The sequence below is a fragment of the Theropithecus gelada genome, chromosome 6 (assembly GCF_003255815.1).
Source record: "Theropithecus gelada isolate Dixy chromosome 6, Tgel_1.0, whole genome shotgun sequence".
NCBI lineage: Eukaryota > Metazoa > Chordata > Mammalia > Primates > Cercopithecidae > Theropithecus > Theropithecus gelada.
The window spans coordinates 123310500-123331834 of record NC_037673.1 but is presented as its reverse complement, the minus strand read 5'-3'; the positions used below and the strand labels follow the sequence as shown (position 1 = coordinate 123331834).

The following is a 21335-nucleotide window of genomic DNA, read 5'->3' as shown; positions in this document are numbered from 1 at the left end:
ACCTTACATTGCTCCCTGCAGCCTCACACTACCAGAATACTGCCTGTCAGCCCAGAGCAAAGACAAACTACCGGCGGGGTACGGGCGCGGCGCTTTTCGGCAGGATGAGGAACCTGTGAGAAAAATAGAAGAACCATGCATGTAAGTGTCACAGTAGATTTGTATTACCATGAGGTGCGAAAGTGACCCAAAAATGGTCCTGGGACTCTGGCACAGGAAACCCCCAAATTCCTCTGCAGCAATACCATCAAAACCCTGGGACACCGATCACTCACAAAATAGCCCTTGCTAGAGATGTGTTCACAACCCTGAAAACTCCATGAGGAAGCCAACTATCATTAGGAGAGTCAACGGACACAGCTAACAGAAAAATTAGCATTCCCCAAAACTCAAAAAAATAGAATTGAGACTATAAAATAAATTATGGTTAAAATGATTCATAAAAGAATATAAAAACTATAATAAAAAAGTATGAAAAAGATAAATTTGAGAAAGAATCAAAGACAACTTTGGAAACAAAAATAAAGTCTAAAAAGCTCAATGACTGAAATAAACAGATGAGACAGGGCTGAGAACAGAATCAGTGAGATAAATACAAAGGAGTTAACTGAGAATATAGCATGGAGAAACCTAAAATATATGAAACAGGACAGGTTCAACATAGGTATAAAAGAAACCCCAGAAGAAAAGAATAGACAGTGGGGATGAAATAATACTCAACAAAATAAGAACATCCAAAATTTTCTTAATGAAGAACACAGAGATGAGACCTGAACAAAGGGAATAAAAATAAATTCGTATCTAGGCATGGCAGCGGGCGCCTGTAATCCCAGCTACTCAGGAGGCTGAGGCAGGAGAATCGCTTGAACCTGGGAGACGGAGGTTGTGGTGAGCCAAGATTGCGCCATTGCACTCCAGACTGGGCAACAAGAGCGAGACTCTCTCAAAAAAAGAAAAAACCAAATAAATAAAATAAAATAAATCCATACCTCAACAGAGGTGAAAACAAACACTGAAGACAAAACAAGGGGAAAATGTGAATCATGCCTGTTATCAAAGTTAAATAATCCAAAAATGTGTATATATGCTGTGTGCCTAACATCAATTTCATGCAGAGATGCTGATTTTAATATATGGAATGGCAGCGTGCCCTCTGGCTCGCTCATGTTCTGCGGGAATGGGCTTAGGTGCAGCTCAATTTCAGAAAACCTCAATGTAGTCCAAAGTTTGTCAGTCTAAACAGACTCAGGAATCTACTACTGCCACACATCCAGGGGCACTAAACTATGTTGAGCCCTGCATTTGTACTCTCAATTTCTGAAGCATACACACTATTCTACTATGTTACAACTGCCAATTTTTCTTAATGCCCAAATTAATTAAAGTCTTGGCTTTTATAACCTAATTTATCCAGCAATAAAAGCACCTAGAATGTATTTTGATGACAAGAACCCCATCTTGTGGCAAAATGTTTCACAGCTGAGTTTGGCTGTGTACTGTATTCTCATTCTCACTCTGAAGATAAATCTGCGTTGAGAAGTTATCATTTTATCTGCTTTACCAGACAGAATTTCTAACCCAGCATTTATCTTGTGTCTGCGACGGCACCAAAGTATGCAGTAAATCTGTGCAACACAGTAATTCTGGGGCTTTGTGAGTTATTTTCAAGTGAAAGCTGGTCGTCTTTGTGCAGCTTACTGCAGGAATATTTTAAGAGAAAAACAAACACTGACTAGGGTTAGCTCCTGAAATATAATCTGCCCATTCTAGGAAGGGTTCAGGTATCTGCACTTCCTATAAGATGAATTCACTTAACTAAAGCAATCAAAACAAAACCTCCTCAAATCCACACAAAATGACACCATAATGAGCACCATACATAATAAAGCTACTGCACACACAGCACACTTGTATTTCATAGCATTCATGTTACTCCTCTAAAAGGTGGCTTTTAATCAATTTCTCTGCCCTTCCTATTTTAAAAGACAGAATTATATTCTGAAATATTCTCCCCATTTTTTCTTTTACTAGGAATGTCCAGCACTGGAAACCATGACAAAATGCTCTCTAAGAATACAAAAACATTAGCTGGATGTGGTGGTGTGTGCCTGTAGTCCCAGCTACTTGGGAGGCAGAGCCCAGGAGAGGCCAAGGCTGCAGTGAGCTAAGACCATGCCACTGCACTACAGCCTGGCCAACAGAGTTGAGACTCTGTCTTTAAAAAAAAAAAAAAAAAAAGGAATGTCTTCCTCAATGTTTTCTACTGTCCCTATTTGGTTTTCCTGAACAAATTTTAAAAGGCCTTATTGTTAATAAGTTAAAAAATGTAATAAAGCATTGAGCATGATATCTGACTCAAAAACATTAGTTATGATTATTGCTTTCGTTATTGTTGTTATTGACAATCAAATACAGAAAGACACCCAAAATAGTTTATCTTCCTCAACTGGCAAAGACTTAAAGAAAAATCCAGTTCAAAAAGTCAAATTATATTTTTATCAAAAGCAAAACTGAAACAATACTTTTCTCCCCTCAAAATCTGTTTTTAAAGGGTTAAAAAGGACAGTACATCAATATTAAAAGAGCTTTTTTTATTTGTTAATGTCACATAAGAAATTTAAGCAAGTTACACTATCTTAAAAAACACAATGGATGCATTTTAATAGAGAAACCCTTCCCTCCCTCCACCTCCCTCCCCCACCCTCCTCATGAATTAAGAATCTAAGAGAAGAAGTAACCATAAAACCAAGTTTTGCGGAATCCATCATCCAGAGTGCTTACATGGTGATTAGGTTAATATTGCCTTCTTACAAAATTTCTATTTAAAAAAAATTGTAACCTTGATTGCTTATTACAAAAAAATTCGGTACAAAACTTCAGTATATTGAAAAATGCATTCCCCCTCCCTCACAGCACCGTTATATATAGCAGAGAATAATGAAGAGCAGATTGCTGGTCTAGATGGAGCAATCTTCAAATTATACCGAGACTCACAGTGGTTTATTCACCCTCCCCTCCTCATCAGAACTTTAAAAAAAAGAAAAAACACGTACAAAAAAAGTCAAAAAATGTGAGGAACCCCTTCCAAACAGTACACAGTTATTAAGTTCAGTGTCAATAATTCACATCTTGCAACAAAGTGTATGGACATGATTTCTTTTACAAAACTTTCAGTGTCAAAAAGGAAATTAAGGCCATCAGATTTGCAGCTTAAAAATTCACATAAAGGAAATATAAAAATATTCTGTGCTTCTGAGAAGGCTCTGCACTGTATACAGGTAAGGATTACCATACTTCTTTATTTTGAGGAAGACAGTTGATGAGAATTTTACATAATTGCACAGCTTCTATTGGATGTTCTTGGGGTTCCCTGATGAGGAAAACAGAAGGAAAAATTAATACTAAAGAAACAGATGACAGTATTCTAAAATAAGACAAAAACTTTTAACTGCAGGGATGCTACAAAACCATATTATCTAACCTCAAAAGGGCCCTTTATCATCTCTCATCTTTTCTAACCTTTTTTTTTTCTTTTTGTTTGTTTGTTTGTTTGTTTGTTTGAGACACAGTCTCACTCTGTTGCCCAGGCTGGAGTGCAGTGGTGCAATCTTGGCTCACTGCAACCTCCACCTCCTGGGTTCAAGCGATTCTCCTGCCTCAGCCTCCCAAGCAGCTGGGACTACAGGTGTGCATCACCACCACACCCAGCTAATTTTTATAATTTTAGTAGAGGCGAGGTTTCACTATGTTAGCCAAATTGGTCTGGAACTCCTGGCCTCAAGTGATCCACCTGCCCTTGGCCTCCCAAAGTGCTGGGATTACAGGCAGGAGCCACTGTGTCTGGCCTCTAACCTTCTTTTTGGACTTTTTTCTAGAATACTCACCCCTCCTCCAACAAATTCCAGAACAGTAATTGTCAACTCTGGCTACACATTCAGATCCTGAGGAGTTTAACAAAAAATTCTGATCTAGGTCCCTTGATCAATCAAATGAGAATTTCTCATTTTACTGGGAAAGGGTAGCTATCTATATATAATTTTAAAGTAATTCTAATATGCAGCTCAATTTGAAAACCATTGTTCAATAACTTCCTTTGATAACTTAAGAAACAGGAGATCAGTGGATCAGCTTTAACAAGCACATTCGCAGACTACAGCTTGCTTGATCCTGAACTTACACACCCCAAGCCATCTGCAGTGGATTTGTCCTCCAAGGTGAAGTCAACGTGGCTCCTCTATCCATTTCTTTATCACTCATTAATTTCATACAACCTCACAATATGACTTGTGACTCACCACTGATTGAACTAAAACTAGTTTTTTGAAGGTCACCAAAATACTTCTAATCAATTCAAAACGCGACTGGATTCATTCTCAAATACGAAGTTCAAACACCTGTTCTGCCCTTCCATCTTCCCTCTTATGAACCTCGGTATCATTATTTTCTATGATCACACAAGCTAAAAACCTCATACATCTTTATTTCTATTTTTTTTTTTTTTGAGACGGAGTCTTGCTCTGTTGCCCGGGCTGGAGTGCAGTGGCCAGATCTCAGCTCACTGCAAGCTCCGCCTCCCAGGTTTACACCATTCTCCTGCCTCAGCCTCCTGTGTAGCTGGGACTACAGGCACCTGCCACCTCGCCCGGCTAGTTTTTTGTATTTTTTAGTAGAGACAGGGTTTCACCGTGTCAGCCAGGATGGTCTCGATCTCCTGACCTCGTGATCCGCCCATCTCGGCCTCCCAAAGTGCTGGGATTACAGGCTTGAGCCACCGCGCCCGGCCGGACATCTTTATTTTTTTTCTTCTCTCACACTCAAGTTTAGTCACTAAGCCTTAATAAATCTCCATTATATATTCCCTCAGTGCCTCTGGAATCTCCCCTCTGAGTTAGTCCCTCTGATTCAGCTTGGCCAGTGACATTTTTAAATGCAGTCTTAATTTCTCCTTTGTTCCAAATTGTACAGAAGCCACATCCCTAAGCATTCCAGACTATGCCAGTTTAATCCCAATCTTTCAACTTCATTTCTCTCTCACATAAACCCTACAAAATAACTGAATGAACAGATATACTTGGTGCATTAAGTCTTTTTTTTTTTGAGACGGAGTCTCACTCTGTCGCCCAGGCTGGAGTGCAGTGGCGCGATCTCGGCTCACTGCAAGCTCCGCCTCCCAGGTTCATGCCATTCTCCTGCCTCAGCCTCCCGAGTAGCTGGGACTACAGGCACCCGCCACCGTGCCCAGTTAACTTTTTGTATTTTTAGTAGAGACGGGGTTTCACCATGGTCTCGATCTCCTGACCTCGTGATCCGCCCGCCTCGGCCTCCCAAAGTGCTGGGATTACAGGCATTGAGCCACCACCCGGCCGCGTTAAGTCTTTACACATCCTCTGTAGTGAGTTAAAGATCACCATGAATTCTTTGCCATTCCTCCCACCAACAGGGGGAGACTATTTACCCCCACTTTGAATCTGGACTGGCCTCATAACTTTGACTAAGAAAATGTCATAGAAGGGACAAAGGGCCCAACCTTTAAGAAACCCAGTACTCTCTGAGATCGAGACTGTCGTGGCCAACATGGTGAAACCCCATCACTACTAAAATATAAAAAATTAGCCATGCGTGGTGGCACATGCTTGTAATCCCAGCAACTTGGGATACTAAGGCAGGGGTATCTCTAGAACCTGGGAGGCGGAGGTTGCAGTGAGCTGAGATTGTGCCACTGCACTCCAGCCTGGCAACAGAGCAAGACTCTGTCTCAAAAAAAAAAAAAAAAAGAAAGCTGGTACTCTCCACTTACTCTGTTAGACAACTGCCATGCTGTAAAGCTTTGGCTGAACTCTTAAATGGTAGAAATCCACACAGAAAGAGACCTAAAAGATATTCCAGCCCAGGTCAACCTCTGAGCTGAACGCAGCCTGCTTGATTGAGTTCAGTGTGCAGCATGTGGAACAGAAACACTGCCCAGCTGAGCCCAGTCAAACCACAGAATTATGGGAAGTAAGAAATCAACTATTTCAAGCCACTAAGCTTTAGGGTGGTCTGTTAATGAAGCAACAGATAATTCCAACATCCTCACAACACCATCATCTGCCTTCTCTCCAATACTCAAATAATTACCCATCCTTCAATTAGTGGACAAGCATCACCTCCCAGAGTTCTTCTCAACTACTCTGCTGGCCTGGAGTACCTCCTCTAGCATCTGACATGCTATAACTCATGCTGAGCCACTTGTCTGACGCTGTGAGTTATCTCTTACATAATTATTTTACTTCTAGTAATTACGAAGTTCCAGAAAATGGAACTTGTGCTTGTTTCTTGTAAGCTAAGTGTAATGTATATGTTTTAAAATATTCCTCCTAAATGTACGAGAAGGCATCCAGGTAAAAAATTCATGCTACTTCATGCAACCCACCTCAAGTGGTTCTCAACCCTGGGGATTAAATACATGAGACAGTGTTTATTTAGATCAGGACTAAGGCTAATGAAGCAAAGCAGACTTAAGACTAAAAATCTGGAGCCATGGAGACAAAGTCTTCTCAGGATAAGGGTAGACACTTTGATTAATGATCAGACTCAAACAGCTTGAGAATATAAACTGAAGGCTCATTAGTTATTAATAATTCCAATTTAATTACAATTAAAACCAAGTTTGGAGTTTCTTTTTTCAAGGGCTCTCAAAAGCCCAACCATCAGCTAAAATCTATCTTGCAATTAGACAATGATTAGGAACTTAATAGAGCAAGAATTGTGTTTCACACTGAAGTTGAATATTCCTTTGTTTTTTTAAAGTTTATATGCAGATACTTGCTCTAAATTAGTGATCTGAACTTTTTAATCATAGAACCCCACAGAGTAAACAAGTTTGGGGGCAAAACATCCAATCCATAGACATGTTTTACTATAACACATAATGCACATGAGAAAACAAAAGACAAAACTGAAATTTGGTAGTATGAGAAAAAATAAAAATAAAAGTGTCAACATATTCTTCCAGTACCCTAAAGTATCACCTTGAATATCCCTTTGGGGAATACAAACCCCACTTGGTAGATAACTGCTCTGGTTCATCAACTGATAGGGGAAAAACCCAACCACACTCTTGGTCTTCATGCAATTCTGTTAATAAAATTTAAAATAAATATATTAAATAAATAAAGTAATACCTGCTGGTGGAAAAGTTCTTCCTCAACAACCACTCCAGCTGCTTCTTCCTCCTCCTCCTCTTCTTCAGGTATGGTTGTTTTAAAGACTGTACTTCTTTGAGCAACCTCCTAAAAACAATAGTAGTTTACTTTTAAGTTAAAAAACACACTTAGAATCACCAAGTGCGGGGGAGAGGGACCTTTTCTTTGCTTAAGAGACAGCATTTCTTGCCAGGCACAGTGGCTCACACCTGTAATCCCAGCACTTTGGGAGGCCGAGGCGGGCAGATCACCCGAGGTCAGGAGTTTGAGACCAGCCTGGCCAACATGGTGAAACCCTGTCTCTAGTAAAAATACAAAAATTAACCGGGCATGATGGCACGTGCCTGTAATCCCAGCTACTCAGGAGGCTGCGGCAGAAGAATGGCTTGAATCCAGAAGGCAGAGATTGCAATGAGCTGAGATCGCGCCACTGCACTCCAGCCTGGGCGTTGCAGCAAGACTGTCTCAAAAAAGAAAACGAAAAGAGACAGCATTTCTGTTTATTATTATTACTATTATTCATCCCTTTTTTTGGAGACAGAGTCACTCTGTCACCCAGGCTGGAGTGCAATGGCATGACCTCGGCTCATTGAAACCTTCACTTCCCAGGTTGAAGCGATTCTCATGCCTCAGCCACCCCAGTGGCTGAGATTACAGGCATGCACCACCACGTGCAGCTCATTTTTATGTATTTTTAGTAGAGATGGGGTTTTGCCACGTTGGCCAGGCTGGTCTTGAACTCCTGGCCTCAAGTGATCCACCCACCTCAGCCTACCACAGTGCTGGGATTACAGGCATGAGCCTCCACACTCAGCCCCTGTTTATTATTTTTAAAGGGGTGGGGTCGGGGGAGCAGTATATCAGTAACTTTCTGGTTAATGAACTGAAATTTCTGCATAACTAGTAGCAGTTCTTATACCTTCCATATTTCCTACAGGGGAGGAAGTGTCATCCAATTTGAAATACCTGCTGAGAAGTTTCCACTGCTTTTTATACTATTCTGTTACTAAGAATTCTACAAATTATTTGACATACTAAATTCTTTATACAACTCAACATTAATTCAGCTTAAAGATTTTACATCCTGGCAAAGAGAAGGTGCTAAATAAATGCTGACCAAAGAAGATGGACCATTCTGAGTCTCTCAATTAGCCAATAACTTCAATTCTGTGACACTGGTCTATCTTTACAAACAGAAATAGCCATTTCACAAATATTAGTGTTTTAACCAAATTAGTAATAAAAAGAAATGTGATTCCTTAGATCAACCACCATTCAAGATATCAACTAGGAGAAGCTGGAAGCCAACTGTGATCTCAGGGACCATCAGCAACAGGACCACCTGATGAGTGAGAAGAAAGGACAAGCTCCTTTCATTCCTTTCAGCAACTGATACCTCTTGAATGAAACAAAATCAAGACAGATGAACACTGTACACTATTTACCAATAACGGACTAGTGAGGTTCCAATGTATTCTGTACAGAAATAGGTCTCCTATCATTCACTAAAGGTATGACAGAAAGCAATTATTTCCATTTTCTACTAAAAAGGTCAAATACAGATTACGTTCCTGTGGAAAATGCTGACTTGGCACAAATGCAGCAGTGTTTTTGCTTAAGTACAAGGCTAACCTGACGATCTGGCAGCAAGTAAATGAGTGTGTCCTCAAGAGTGCTGCAGAGCATATAATTTTATTCTGTCCCATGTCCTGAGGTCACTCAAGAAAGAGAATGCTACAGGGGAAGACACAATATTACTTCAGTAAAAGCTTATCTAACACAGACCAGCTAGTTTACAATGGCAGAGAAAGAAAACCAAAACCCAGTGTCACAGAAATGAGACTTCGATTTGAAATATGCCCAAGAATGTGTTTTGTAAATAAAGTGAGGTGGCAGAGTAGTATTTTGTGGATTTTTTATTACTCTTGCAGGACCAAGGAAGATGGACCATTCTGAGTCTCTCAATTAGCAAGTAAGTTCAATTCTGTGAAACTGGTCTATCTTTACAAACAGAAATAGCCATTTCAAAAATATCAGTGTTTTAACCAAATTAGTAATAAAAAACAAATGTGATTCCCTAGATCAACCACCATTCAAGATATCAACTAGGAGACAGCAGCATATAAAGCAGAAAATAAATTCTTAAAAAACTTTGAGAGTACCCAGCTTTTCTCAACTCATCTTAAAATGAGGAACGAGTCAAATAAAATCTTCTATAACAAAATTACCACATTCCAGCTTCTAGAAGCTCGTGGTATACATCCCATATGCAAACACTGGCTCTTAAGGCTCATGATGTAACTTAAGACTATTAGCCTCAATGAGAAGCTCAAAAAACAGCAACTTGCCCATCTTCATTATTATGAATTACCTTAACATAACTACTTTAAGTGTAACTCTGCTATTAAGCACTTTTCATTTGAAAACATGCAAAAACCAACTAATCTAATACAGAAAGTCTGTATAAAAAATGCGTGAGCTAATGTCTAAAAATCTAGGTAGAAAAATAATAATAATTTAGAACCAAAAAGCTGTTGGGAGGTTTAGACCAAGGAAATTGTTATTAGTCAAGATGTTACTAAATAAATGTGTTTACCCCACGTGTCCTGAAAAGTCCACATAAATGGTCTTACATGATAGGCTTTATTCTCTCTATAAAACGTAGCATTGGTCTGCCCCTGCTCAGAGCCTTGGGCACCTGAAGGTGCACTGATCTGTGCAGTGGTGCCCGGAGCCAGCTGCACCTGCTGATGCTGCTCATCCCTGCACAGCTCTGTGCTCAGTCATATAATGCTGGAAGCCTGGCATCAGCCATGGTAGGAGTATTTACACCACAGAAATCAGGAAATGCTACAAATCAGGGCGATCTTATGTGGATGAAAGATGATTTTTATATTTTATATATTACATCCCTGCATATATAAGTAATCATTTGCATATACAAAAGTTTCCATTATATCTATATTCTGGAAAGTTTGGAAGGACTGCTTAACTTTTTATTTCTCTCATAAAAAACATCTTTTCTTTTTTTGCCATGGTGACATCTGCTGTTTTTAACCACCCAGTGCCCCTTCCCTCCTGGGTAAGTGCCCCTTCCCTCTTGGGTAAGAGCCCCTCGGTTTACTTGGGTGCACCCCCCCCCATGGAGCACACGTGTGTTACAAGCAGCCCAGTGCGATGTGGCTGTAAAGGGGAGGAAGAAGGCTTCAGATCTAATTCCACCCTCCCAACTCCAGAAACTGGTTTACAGGCAGGCACGTGACCCACCCTAGTCCAGTGTGAGTGAAGCCCAGGATGGGTGCCTCACAGGGGATGAAGTTTAGCTTCCCTCCATAATCCAAACACTCAATATTAGATTATTTGGTGAGCTGGATTGCCCATTCTTTTAACAAACTTCTACTGCCTTCTGCTTGCTAGGCTGTTCTGAGAGTTCTGTCAGGAACGAGGAGAGAAAGTGGTATGAATACAGGTCTTATTTCATTAGACAGTCACTTTTGGTATGGATTCATTTAATTGGGTAAGACCATGTTTATCTGTCAGTAATACCGGACCACATTAGCAACAATCTGTAAACTCCACCATAAAGACCATTTTTTTGAAACAGCACCTTCCCACAAAAAGCAAATAGAAAAGACGTACCTCTGGGAGCAGCTGGCAGCTATCCTGTGTCCCCAAGGGAGGCAACCAGAAGAGAGACAACAGACAGATCCCCGGGGACACGCTGTGAGCCACTGGATCAGGTCCACTATTTAAATTTTTTATTATGTGAGCCCCCAAAATTCCCATTATTTCTAAGCCAGTTTAATTGGGTTTTCTGATATTTCCAATGCCCCAGCAAGAGGAAAAAATACATAAAAAACAAAACTGACTAAGCCAGTTACCAACAATCTTACTGCAAACTAGTCTTTATGGCGGGGATTGTTTATAGATTGTTGCTAATGTGGTCTGGTCCCTACTGACAAATATGGTTTTACTGAATTAAATGAATAATGTCTAATGAAATAAGACCTATATTCATAATACTTTCTCTCCTCAATTCTGACAGAACTCACTTAAAACAGAGCCTCGCAAGCCAAAGGTAGTAGAAGTTTGTTAAAAGAATGGACCAACCTTGGCCGGGCGCAGTGCCTCACGCCTGTAATCCCAGCACTTTGGGAGGCCAAGGCAGGTGGATCACAAAGTCAAGAGATTGAGACCGTCCTGACCAAGATGGTGAAACCCCATCTCTACTAAAAATACAAACATTAGCCAGGCGTGGTGGTGCGTGCCTGTAGTCCCACCTACTCAGGAGGCTGAGGTAGGAGAATCACTTGAACCTGGGAGGCGGAGGTTGCAGTGAGTCGAGATCACACCACTGCACTCCAGCCTGGGCAACAGAGTGAGACTCCTTCTCAAAAAAAAAAAAAGAATGGACCAAGCAACCAATCAAATAATCTAATATTCAATGTTTGAGTTATGAAGTGGAGCTAAGCTTCAGTTAGCTTTACTAATATGTCATCAGTAATACTAGTAATACTGTCTGAAGATGCATCTCATGTCATAATATCTGGTACTTGGTTCATGTCACTGTATCTATTTTTGGGGGCATTTAATCCTATTGCTCTATTCCAAATACCCTCCTATAACATTGTCTCTAACTTGGAACACACTTTTACACAGGAAAAAAAAAAAAAAGAAAGAAATAATGACTAGATTCCATGGGTCACGAAAGTTCATTTAATCTGCCATGTACCCCTTATAACAGTGCTTTTCAGTCTTATCTGAGCAAATTACTACTCTTAACAATGTTTCGCAAGAGACATGTTTACAGTAAGGCATAGACGGGAAGATGGCCATGAACAGAACTTTTTATGCAGGCATCTCAGACTCCTATAATGAATGCTGCTATTGCTTTATTTCTTGGAACGTAAGTCATGGTCCATGTCTGATTTTTTTTTTTAAATGCATCCAGTAAATGCTTCCTGAATTCCTGTTATGTGCCAGGCATGATGCCAGGATGTACCAGAACAGGCCCTTGCCCTCAGTGCGCTTCCTCCAGTGAGCGAGAACAATGTGATGAGCACCACGCAGGTTAGAGGCCCGCCTGTGCACTATGGGAGCAGACAAAAAACCCCTAAGGGGACGCTGTGATTTGACCCACTGACCACTCCATCTTTCGCAGACACTTTCCTCCCTTGGTTTTCCTGACATCACATACCATTTTCCTCTGACTTCACTGGCTTCATCTACTACCTCCTTTGCTCTTATTCCTAATGTCACTATTTTCTAGGGCTCAATTCTGGACCCTCTTCTGAGGAACTTTATTCAGCAAGTCCTGTAATTTACTTTATTTATTTGAGACAGTCTTGCTCTGTCGCCCAGGCTGGAGTGCAGTGGCGCAATCTCAGCTCGTCACAACCTGAGCCTCCTGGGTTTAAGCAATTCTCCTGCCTCAGCCTCCTGAGTAGCCTGGACTGTAGGCACGCTCCACCGTGCCTGGCTAATTCTTGTGTTTTTAGTAGAGACGGGGTTTCACCAAGTTGGCCAGGTTGGTGTCTAACTCCTGACCTCAGGTGATCCACCCACCTTCGGCCTCCCAAAGTGCTGGGAATACAGGCATGAGCCACCGTACCGGGCCTGATACCACAGTTTATCTTTGTTACATTTATCAGAAAGTCACTTTATCTTATTCCCTGGCTCCCTTACTCTCTTTAGAATGTGGGCTCCATGATGCCAGAAACCACGTGTGGCTTTTTTCCTGCTTATTTCTAACACAAAGTGGCTGGCACATAGCACACACTCAGGATTTTCCAAATAAATGAATAACCCTGCACTTGTAAATATGCTTAGCTTCCGTACCAGGTTTGCCAGTCTAACATTCCCACTACATATCTCCTTTCAGTACCACTCAGACTGAAATGCATACCCAGTCAGGTTGTAAGGTACAAAACAGCAGAGCCTACCAGCCTGGAAACTGGGTGAAAAGGTCAGAACCAGTAAGCATGTCAGAACAAGGTTATGACCAATGGCTCCCTTGCAAGGCAACTTACAGCTCTCATGGTAGGCAAGATGAAAAAGCAGTATTACAACTAAAAGGAAAATGAGAAGTACAAACCATCCTGAACTCACAACACAAGCTCCATTAACTTGTTTATGGCAATCGCAACAAATTCTAAACAGAGGCTCAGTGATGCTTTGTACAGCACCTGGATAAGGTGATTCACTAGGGAAAGACAAGGAGGAAGCCATGTTTTACTAGCTTCAAAGCACACTTTAGCTGCTTTAGACTACTATTGGTAGGGGTATATGCAGTGTCTTTACATGGCAGTGGGGAAGGTAAGGTACTTTGACAAGGATTCTAAGACTGACACACTGAAAACACACACTCCAAGCAGATGTACATTCCACAGTCTTCAAACTCACAGTTTCATGAACATTCTGAGAGCTAGTAACAATAATGTAAGCATTTACTAGATAAATGTACTATGCCAGACACTATTCCGCATTCCCAAGTACTGTCTCATTCTTATTATTAGCTCATTGATATTGTGTCATTAATATCCACTTTTAAATGAGAAATCTAAGAGAGGTGAAGTAACTTGCCCAAAGTCAGAAAGCTAATGTGCAGTGAAAACAGAAACTGGACACAGACAATCTGTTCTGGAGCTTGTGCTAATAATCCGTACTCTATAATACACTCCTATTTATTCCTAAAATTTAAAGACAGCTTCAGTTCAATTTACTTAGCAGCTTTGGTCTGTTTATGCAATCAGTTACTGCACGTTTCAATCTGATCTTGATTATACTTGCACAGTGAACTTTCAAGTGAAATTAACATTGTGGTGGTCCTGATAAACTGGTCATACCTCTCCCTGAGAATTTTTCAGTATAACCTTCACATCTTCGCCAGTGCCCCATGAGTTCTGGTTCTTCCAGATGAGGTCAGTCGGGGGGCTGGCTGTGACACCAGCGTTTGCAGCCCAAATCTGTAAAAATCAAAGGATATTAGCACACCCAGAACCCAGCTCTCCCACATGCCAATGACAGCAATGCAATGAGACTCAAACACTTGACTCTAAAAGTCTGAGAACTATGCCCCCGCTACAGAGTGCTATACATAGCTATGTGGCCAGAACTCACAGAGTTTCTCAAGGCCTCAGCTTCCCCATCTGATAAGTGAAGACGATGATACATAAGGCCCTGAAGTAAAACTGCCTACACTCACATCCTAGTTCCTTTACACACCAGCTGACCCTGAGCAAGTTACCTTCCTTTAGTCATCCATAAAACAGGGCAGAAATGGCACCTGTAACAGGTGGAATTATTGAAAAGACCAAGTGATAACCCACACTCAGTGGCTGGCTAACTCAGTGAATGGTAGCCTCAGTATTCTATTACTCTGTGGGTTTTATGGGCCATCCTTCCACGTCAGACAGCCTTCTGTGACTCCCTCTAATAATGTTCTCTGGCTGCCTACAGCAAGAAATAAAGAGACCTTCTGCAGCAGACAGCCTATCTAGAATAATCTTATGGAAACTGGTACATCTCCAAACAGAGACAGTGTCACAATACCCTAGAGTATCTGAGACTGCACTCCAAAAAGAATGCTGGAAATGGATAAATCACTCGCTGTTCAAGGGAAAATATAATTGCTGTTGAAATAGGCCAAACAAAGAAATTATATTCTCCTTCTCGTGAGCATGAAAATTCTTTTTATATATCTACTGGCAAAAAAGAATGGATACAGTAAAGAACACCTGGCAGTCAGAAAGCCTAGGTTTGAATTATGGACAAATCACTACACCTCTAGGAAGCTCAATGCCTCTAGCTACAGGGATACTACTAGCCCTGATCTTTTAGAAAGATCATTTAAAAACAAACAAACAGAAAAGTTTGTAATTCATACATTGTTATATAACATAAAAGACTTTATGACTGCAAAAGGAAAGCTGAAGATGGCAAAGACAAGTATATTTCAATGGGGGCCAGGTGTAGTGGCTCCAGCCTGTAATCCCAGCACTTTGGGAGGCCGAGGCAGGCAGATGACTAGAACAAAGGAGTTTAAAACCAGCCTGGGCAACATGGTGAAACCCTGTCTCTATCAAAAAAAAGAAAGGATGGGGAGTGGGGGTGGTAACAGGAGAAAAATCTACGAATTACTGATTAGGAGACAGCCCTTACTTCTTAAGATGTTCACCTGAAGAATCCAGATCTTTCACCAGCATTACAAATGGACAGGGGCACAAGATATTAACTGGGATGAAACTGAAAAAAAGAACTGAATCTGGTCCAACATTTAGATGATGTGGAATGTTAGTGTTTTCCTACTTGTAAGCATTATTTCTCACTAGCCTATATGTAATCAAATAGTTGGTTTATGTTAATAATCATCATAAAATGTCAATATCCTTGCTGGCTAATTTAACCTAAAACTAGTATGTCCTATAGCCATGTCATTTAATACGGCAGCAAAATGTGGCTTGTTAGCACTTAAAATGTGGCTAGCCTGGAATGAATGTGTTGTAAGGTTAAAACACACTGAAGATTTTGAAGACTTAGCTAAATTTAAAAAAAAAAAGAACGTAAAAATATCTGACTTTTTAGACTGATTACATGTTAAAGCAATATTTTGGATATATTGGGTTTAATAAAATATAGTTCTAAAATTCATGTCTTTATTATAATGTGGCTATAAGAAAATTTAAAATTACACATGTGGTTCTCATATTTCTATTCTAGAATTTTAAACTGATCTTTGCTTTTGCCTCTGCAATTTTACAGAAAGACCACTTAGCACTACCATGTTCCAAAGAGCTGCTTATCACATTTAATGCCAGTTGCTGAAGAAAAAAAGTATCACATTATTTTATATGATAATTGAGTTCTCCACTAGACCTCTAGAATCCATGTATTTAGTCCCTGAGGTAGTATACCCAGTAGAAAAAGTAGATGATTGGCATAAGGCTTCCATATTATTACTTTTGAGATAGAGAGCACACTCAATTCTGAATCCTCTGAACTAAAATGTCAGATTCTTTTTACCACAGTATACAACTTCTGTAAGACATATAATAGGACTGAGCAATTTTCTCTCACTATAGTGATTACTAAAGAGATGAAAGGATATTGTAGTTAGGATAGTTGATCCTATTTTTACCCATTATTAACAAATTAGCATCTGATATTTTCACAAAGTGGCATCATGCTCTCCGAACATACCTTTTGAAAGAGAAGTCTGAGCCTTTGATCGTCAATAGTAAGGTATGTATCAACATAAAATTTTAAACACATTTAAAACACATGTTTAATATTTTTTAAAGAAGAATATATAAAAAGAAAGAGACAGTCACCTCTACATTCTTTTAGGACGAAAAGAGTGACTTCTTTGAAATCTATATCAAAGTTAACATATTTTATCATTACCTAAATCTATCTACTAAGTAAAAGCAAAAGAATCTTTTGTTTACTCAATGAAACATACTTCTCTAAAAAGTAAGCTAATTAACATTTCAGTAACTATTAAAGATGCAGTATTTCAGAACACACCAATTAGAAATCAAGACTCAGAATGCCACTTAGTGATAATTTACAAGGGTGCCTATAATCTAAGGACTTTTATTCAAAACCTACGTTCCTACCCCAACCCCAAAGATAGCTAAGGGTGAAGTAAGGCCTGAACACCAAAATACTACCCAGATGATTTTGAAGCTCACCCAAGGCTGGAGATTGCTGTTATAGACATACGTTAATGCTAGATTCTTAACAGTTCTTTATGCCAAGCAGTGTCTCCTGAATGACACTGGGCTACAACTATCAGTCAAGAGATAGCTTTTATATCTCCTGGAACAGACAAGATAAAAATAATTCAAAGGTCAATTCTTCACTACTCTCAGTAAGACAGAATTTTAAAAATCTTTTATAGCACTTGTAATGACCTAATAATATAAAAAGTGCTTTAATGGCCATTTCTAAAATGTTTCTCTTTTAGCCAAAAAACTTTTTGAGTTACTTTGTTAACACAATGAAGTTAAATTAAATGATAACTAGATTCACTTACTGTAACAGTCTGGCCTGCCTTCAGCACATATCTTGAGGTATATTTGTAACTGACTGATGTGTCTCCAATTTTTCTGATCATCTCCCAGCCTCCCATTGGTTGATCCTACACACAGAAAGGAGGGAGGGAGGGTGTTACTTCAGAGATACAGAAAGTTGTGGAATAATCAAATAAATTAATCCATACAGGCAGTTAAACTAAGACCGCTTTACGGTCATCTTCCCACGTTTCAGGTTTTCCTACTATAAAAAGAAAACATGATTTTGTCATTTTGTCAAACAGTAACTTCAACAACGAGTTAATTAGTAAGGTACTTAACTTTAAAGAGGACAGAACTGGAAAAAAAAGGGTATGAACCAAATTGTCAAATTCACTGCTAGATAAGGTGGGTCTTTCAAATTTACAATACTATCTAGCTGTCATAATCACAATTTTAAACATCGAGCATTGGATTACTTCAAGCTTTCAAAATAGACACATAAGCTTAGAAACAGAAGAAAATCTGTCATTTTCCTTCTGCATCTGTCCCACTTCTGCCCGCATTCAGCTCTCATACATGAAAGCATAAGGGGCTCAAAAAAAGGGTCAATGGGCCTGGGCATGGTGGTTCATGCCTGTAATCCCAGCACTTCAGAAGGCTGAAGCGGGTGGATCACCTGAGGTCAGGAGTTGGAGGCCAGCCTGGCCAACATGGTGAAACCCTGTGTAAAAATACAAAAATTAGCAGGCGTGCTTGCATGCACCCGTAATCCCAGCTACTGAGGAGGCTGAGGCAGGAGAATCACTTGAACCCGAGAGATGGAGAAGCCAAGATCATGCCACTGCACTCCGATCTGGGCAACAGAGCGAGACTCAAAAAAACAAACAAACAAAAGGCTACAAAGAGACCTTAGAGCTTATTCTCTTTAGCATCAAAACTGTTAGTGCTTGTTAGTGCTACTTCACTCATCCAAATTATGTATTCATCCACATGAAAGATAGTTTTAGTAACTGTGATGAGAAAAGATTAATTTTTTCAGGAACGTATGTTTCAAGAAGTGACATCTATCCCACTGCCGCCTACAAGCTCCCAGACCATGCCTTCCTCTAACATCATCTCATAATCCATCGTGGCCTCCAGTTCCTTGATGCGGAGCTAGGGAAGGCCTACACTACTGAGCTCCCGAAAGCCCCAGCCCTAAATTTCAGAAATCTCTGCTATGAATACTTCATGTTTACTTTTAAACATTTCGGAATAAGGCTTCACGCTATTTTTCATATTAAGTATTAGCATTTGTTCATTTATTTATTTGCAGGGAAAAATACTCCCTTAATATCTGAGTCCAGGCTCTTATCTCCTTCTTTCAGTAAGCTTTTTATTAAGTTAATAACTGAAAGAATATCCACCATTTTCATCCAGTTGCTCCAACTTCTTCACAAATCTGGCTAGGGCAGAGAATAATAATAATTCATCCTCAGAACCACTGTGATAAAAGGAACATGCTTTTCAAAAAAGCCCTGACCCTCTAAAGAAGGGTTAATGAAGCAAATCTTTAAACTACTAGGGTACCCACCTCTTCCTCCTATTTCAATTTTTATTTTATTTTATGAATTTAAGTAAAAAAGACATAAACGCTTATTCCATGAAGACTTAAATGAATCCAAACAAAAACTAAGGGGCTATCACAATTGCAAGAGAACCTAGCAATCCGCAAAGCCTTGCTAGAAAAAAAAAAGGGTCTATTTTATTACCTGTTCAGAAGTGTTCTTCAAGCGGATAAATTTTCCATCAACATCAATTTCTTCAATGCAAACATTCCCAGTGGCTGAGGCGGAATGAGAGATGCTAACACTACTACTTGCCTCTGATTCTTCCACATCAACCCTCTTCCGCTTTCCTCTAGTTGTACGTACACTGCGACTTGAGGATGCTCGGGATACTGTCACACGGGAAGAAGGGCTTGGAGACAGCTTCAACCTATATGGGAAAAATAAAACAATTCATTTTTAAAACACATATGCCCTTCTTGCCTTAAAAAAAAAAAAAAAAACAAGGGCTGGGCACAGAAGTTCATGCCTGTAATCCCACAACACTTTGAGAGGCCAACGCAGGTGGATTGCTTGAGGTCAGGAGTTCAAAATCAGCCTGACCAACATGGTGAAACCCCATCTCTACTAAAAATACAAAAATTAGCCAGGCTTGATGGCGGGCACCTGTAATACTAGCTACTCGGGAGGCTGAGGCAGGAGAATGGCTTGAACCCCAGAGGCGGAGGTTGCAATGAGCTGAGATCACACCACTGCACTCCAGCCTGGGTGACAGAGTGAAAACTTGTCTCAAAATAATAATAATAATAATAATATCCCATCCATGCATTTCTAAAGCAAAATATTACTTACAATCTGTTAGCCAAAGCCAAAGTTTACCTTAACTAATGTAAGCTTCTTCATAAGGTGCCCATCATCAATTTTCCTTTTAAAAAAATAACAATCTGAATGTTTTCTCTAGGGACAGAAGTAATATAACCATAATGCAAGAAGTCTGGTAAATGGGTAGAAAGTCATCTGATCTACTGCCACCCACCACAGCCAGTTATAGTTGGTGTACGTTTTTCTCTTTTCATACCTGTATTTTCTTATTATCACAATGGATATATATTAAAATTATCTGGCTTTTTATCCTAAATCAGCCACTTTCCTTTTGGAACTTTTTTTTTTCTTTTTTTGAGACAGAGTTTCACTCTTGTCACCCAAGCTGGAGTGCAATGGCACAATCTTGGCTCACTGCAACCTCCACCTCCCGGGTTCAAGCAATTCTGTCTCAGCCTCCCAAGTAGCTGGAATTACAGGAGCCCACCACCATGCCCAGCTAATTTTTGTATTTTTAGAATAGACGGAGTTTCACCATGTTGACCAGGCTGGTCTTGAACTCCTGACCTCAGGTGATCCACCTGCCTTGGCCTTCCAAAGTGCTGGCATGAGCCACCACACCTGGCCCTTTTGGAACTCTTTTCTGAGAACAGGCGTCAAAAAGATTTATACATTGACCAGATTTAAAATATATATAAAGCCAGCCGGGCGAGGTGGCTCATGCCTGTAATCCTAGCACTCTGGGAGTCTGAGGCAGGTGGATCACGAAGTCAGGGGTTTGAGACCAGCCTGGCCAACATGGTGAAACCTCGTCTCTACTAAAAACAAAATTAGTCAGGTGTGGTGACACACGTCTGTAATCCCAGTTACTTAGGAGGCTGAGGTAGGAAAATCACTTGAATCCAGGAGGTGGAGGTTGCAGTGAGGCGAGATCACACCACTGCACTCTAGCCTGGGCGACAGGGTAAGACCCTGTCTCAAAAATAAATAAATACATAAATAAATAAATAAAATGTAAAGTCTCTTTCAGCCAATTTGGTATTTTATAATACAATAAATCACCAAAACACTTAAAATCTCAAAGGAAATCCATCCTGACGCAGTTCAGCATTTAAAGTAATAACAATAAACTAAGAGTACTTGAGCAACATTTTCTGTGTTGCAGTAGAAATATGATCTATTACCACCTCTATACCTAGGTGTTAAAAGAAAGGACCAAGAAAATAAAGTTCTTTTAAAAATGCTATTTATTTTTATTTAAATAAAAAGGGTGAGGGGCAAAAAGTGGACTATAAGGTAGGGTGACCCTTAAGTTCCTTACCTCTCTTCTTCGCCTTCTAAGAGTTTCCTGTAAGCACTGATTTCCATGTCCAGGGCTAACTTTACATCAAGAAGCTGTTCATAGTCATTCAGCTGTTGCTGCATTTGATCCCTTATTTCCGCCATCTCTCTCTCTTTGTCTGTCAGCATGCGACGAGAGTTGTCTTTTTCTTTAGCAAGCATGTCCTCTAATTCTTGAATCCTTTCCAAACATGCTCTAGACTTAAGATACAAGGAAACATACTTTCTAGGAACATTCCAACATTAGCACCAGGCAGCTATTTTAAACCATTTCCTAGACTGGAAAACAAGTACGACCCTACGGAATCTGTAACTCACTAGAATTCAAGAGATTTTAAGAAATTAAAACCCAAAATTCCTCAAATACAAAACACAGACCTCAGGAGAGTTTTGGCTGATAAAAGAATAAAAGACTATTACATAAA

At 40.0% G+C, this 21335-nt stretch overlaps 1 protein-coding gene across 2 annotated transcripts in view; it reads right to left on the bottom strand.

Moving 5' to 3' along the window:
• Nucleotides 1–2570: 2570 nt before the first annotated feature.
• LMNB1 (lamin B1) overlaps nucleotides 2571–21335 on the bottom strand; it is a 58256-nt gene continuing 39491 nt past the window's right edge. For both annotated transcript variants that reach the window (XM_025389082.1, XM_025389081.1), the window contains 6 exons: nucleotides 20891–21111; nucleotides 18952–19177; nucleotides 17221–17325; nucleotides 14030–14149; nucleotides 7164–7271; nucleotides 2571–3370 (listed from right to left, as the gene is read on the bottom strand). In XM_025389082.1, the coding sequence (XP_025244867.1) occupies nucleotides 3329–3370; nucleotides 7164–7271; nucleotides 14030–14149; nucleotides 17221–17325; nucleotides 18952–19177; nucleotides 20891–21111 (822 nt within the window). In that variant the 3' untranslated portion in view covers nucleotides 2571–3328. The remainder of the gene's footprint in view (nucleotides 3371–7163; nucleotides 7272–14029; nucleotides 14150–17220; nucleotides 17326–18951; nucleotides 19178–20890; nucleotides 21112–21335) is intronic.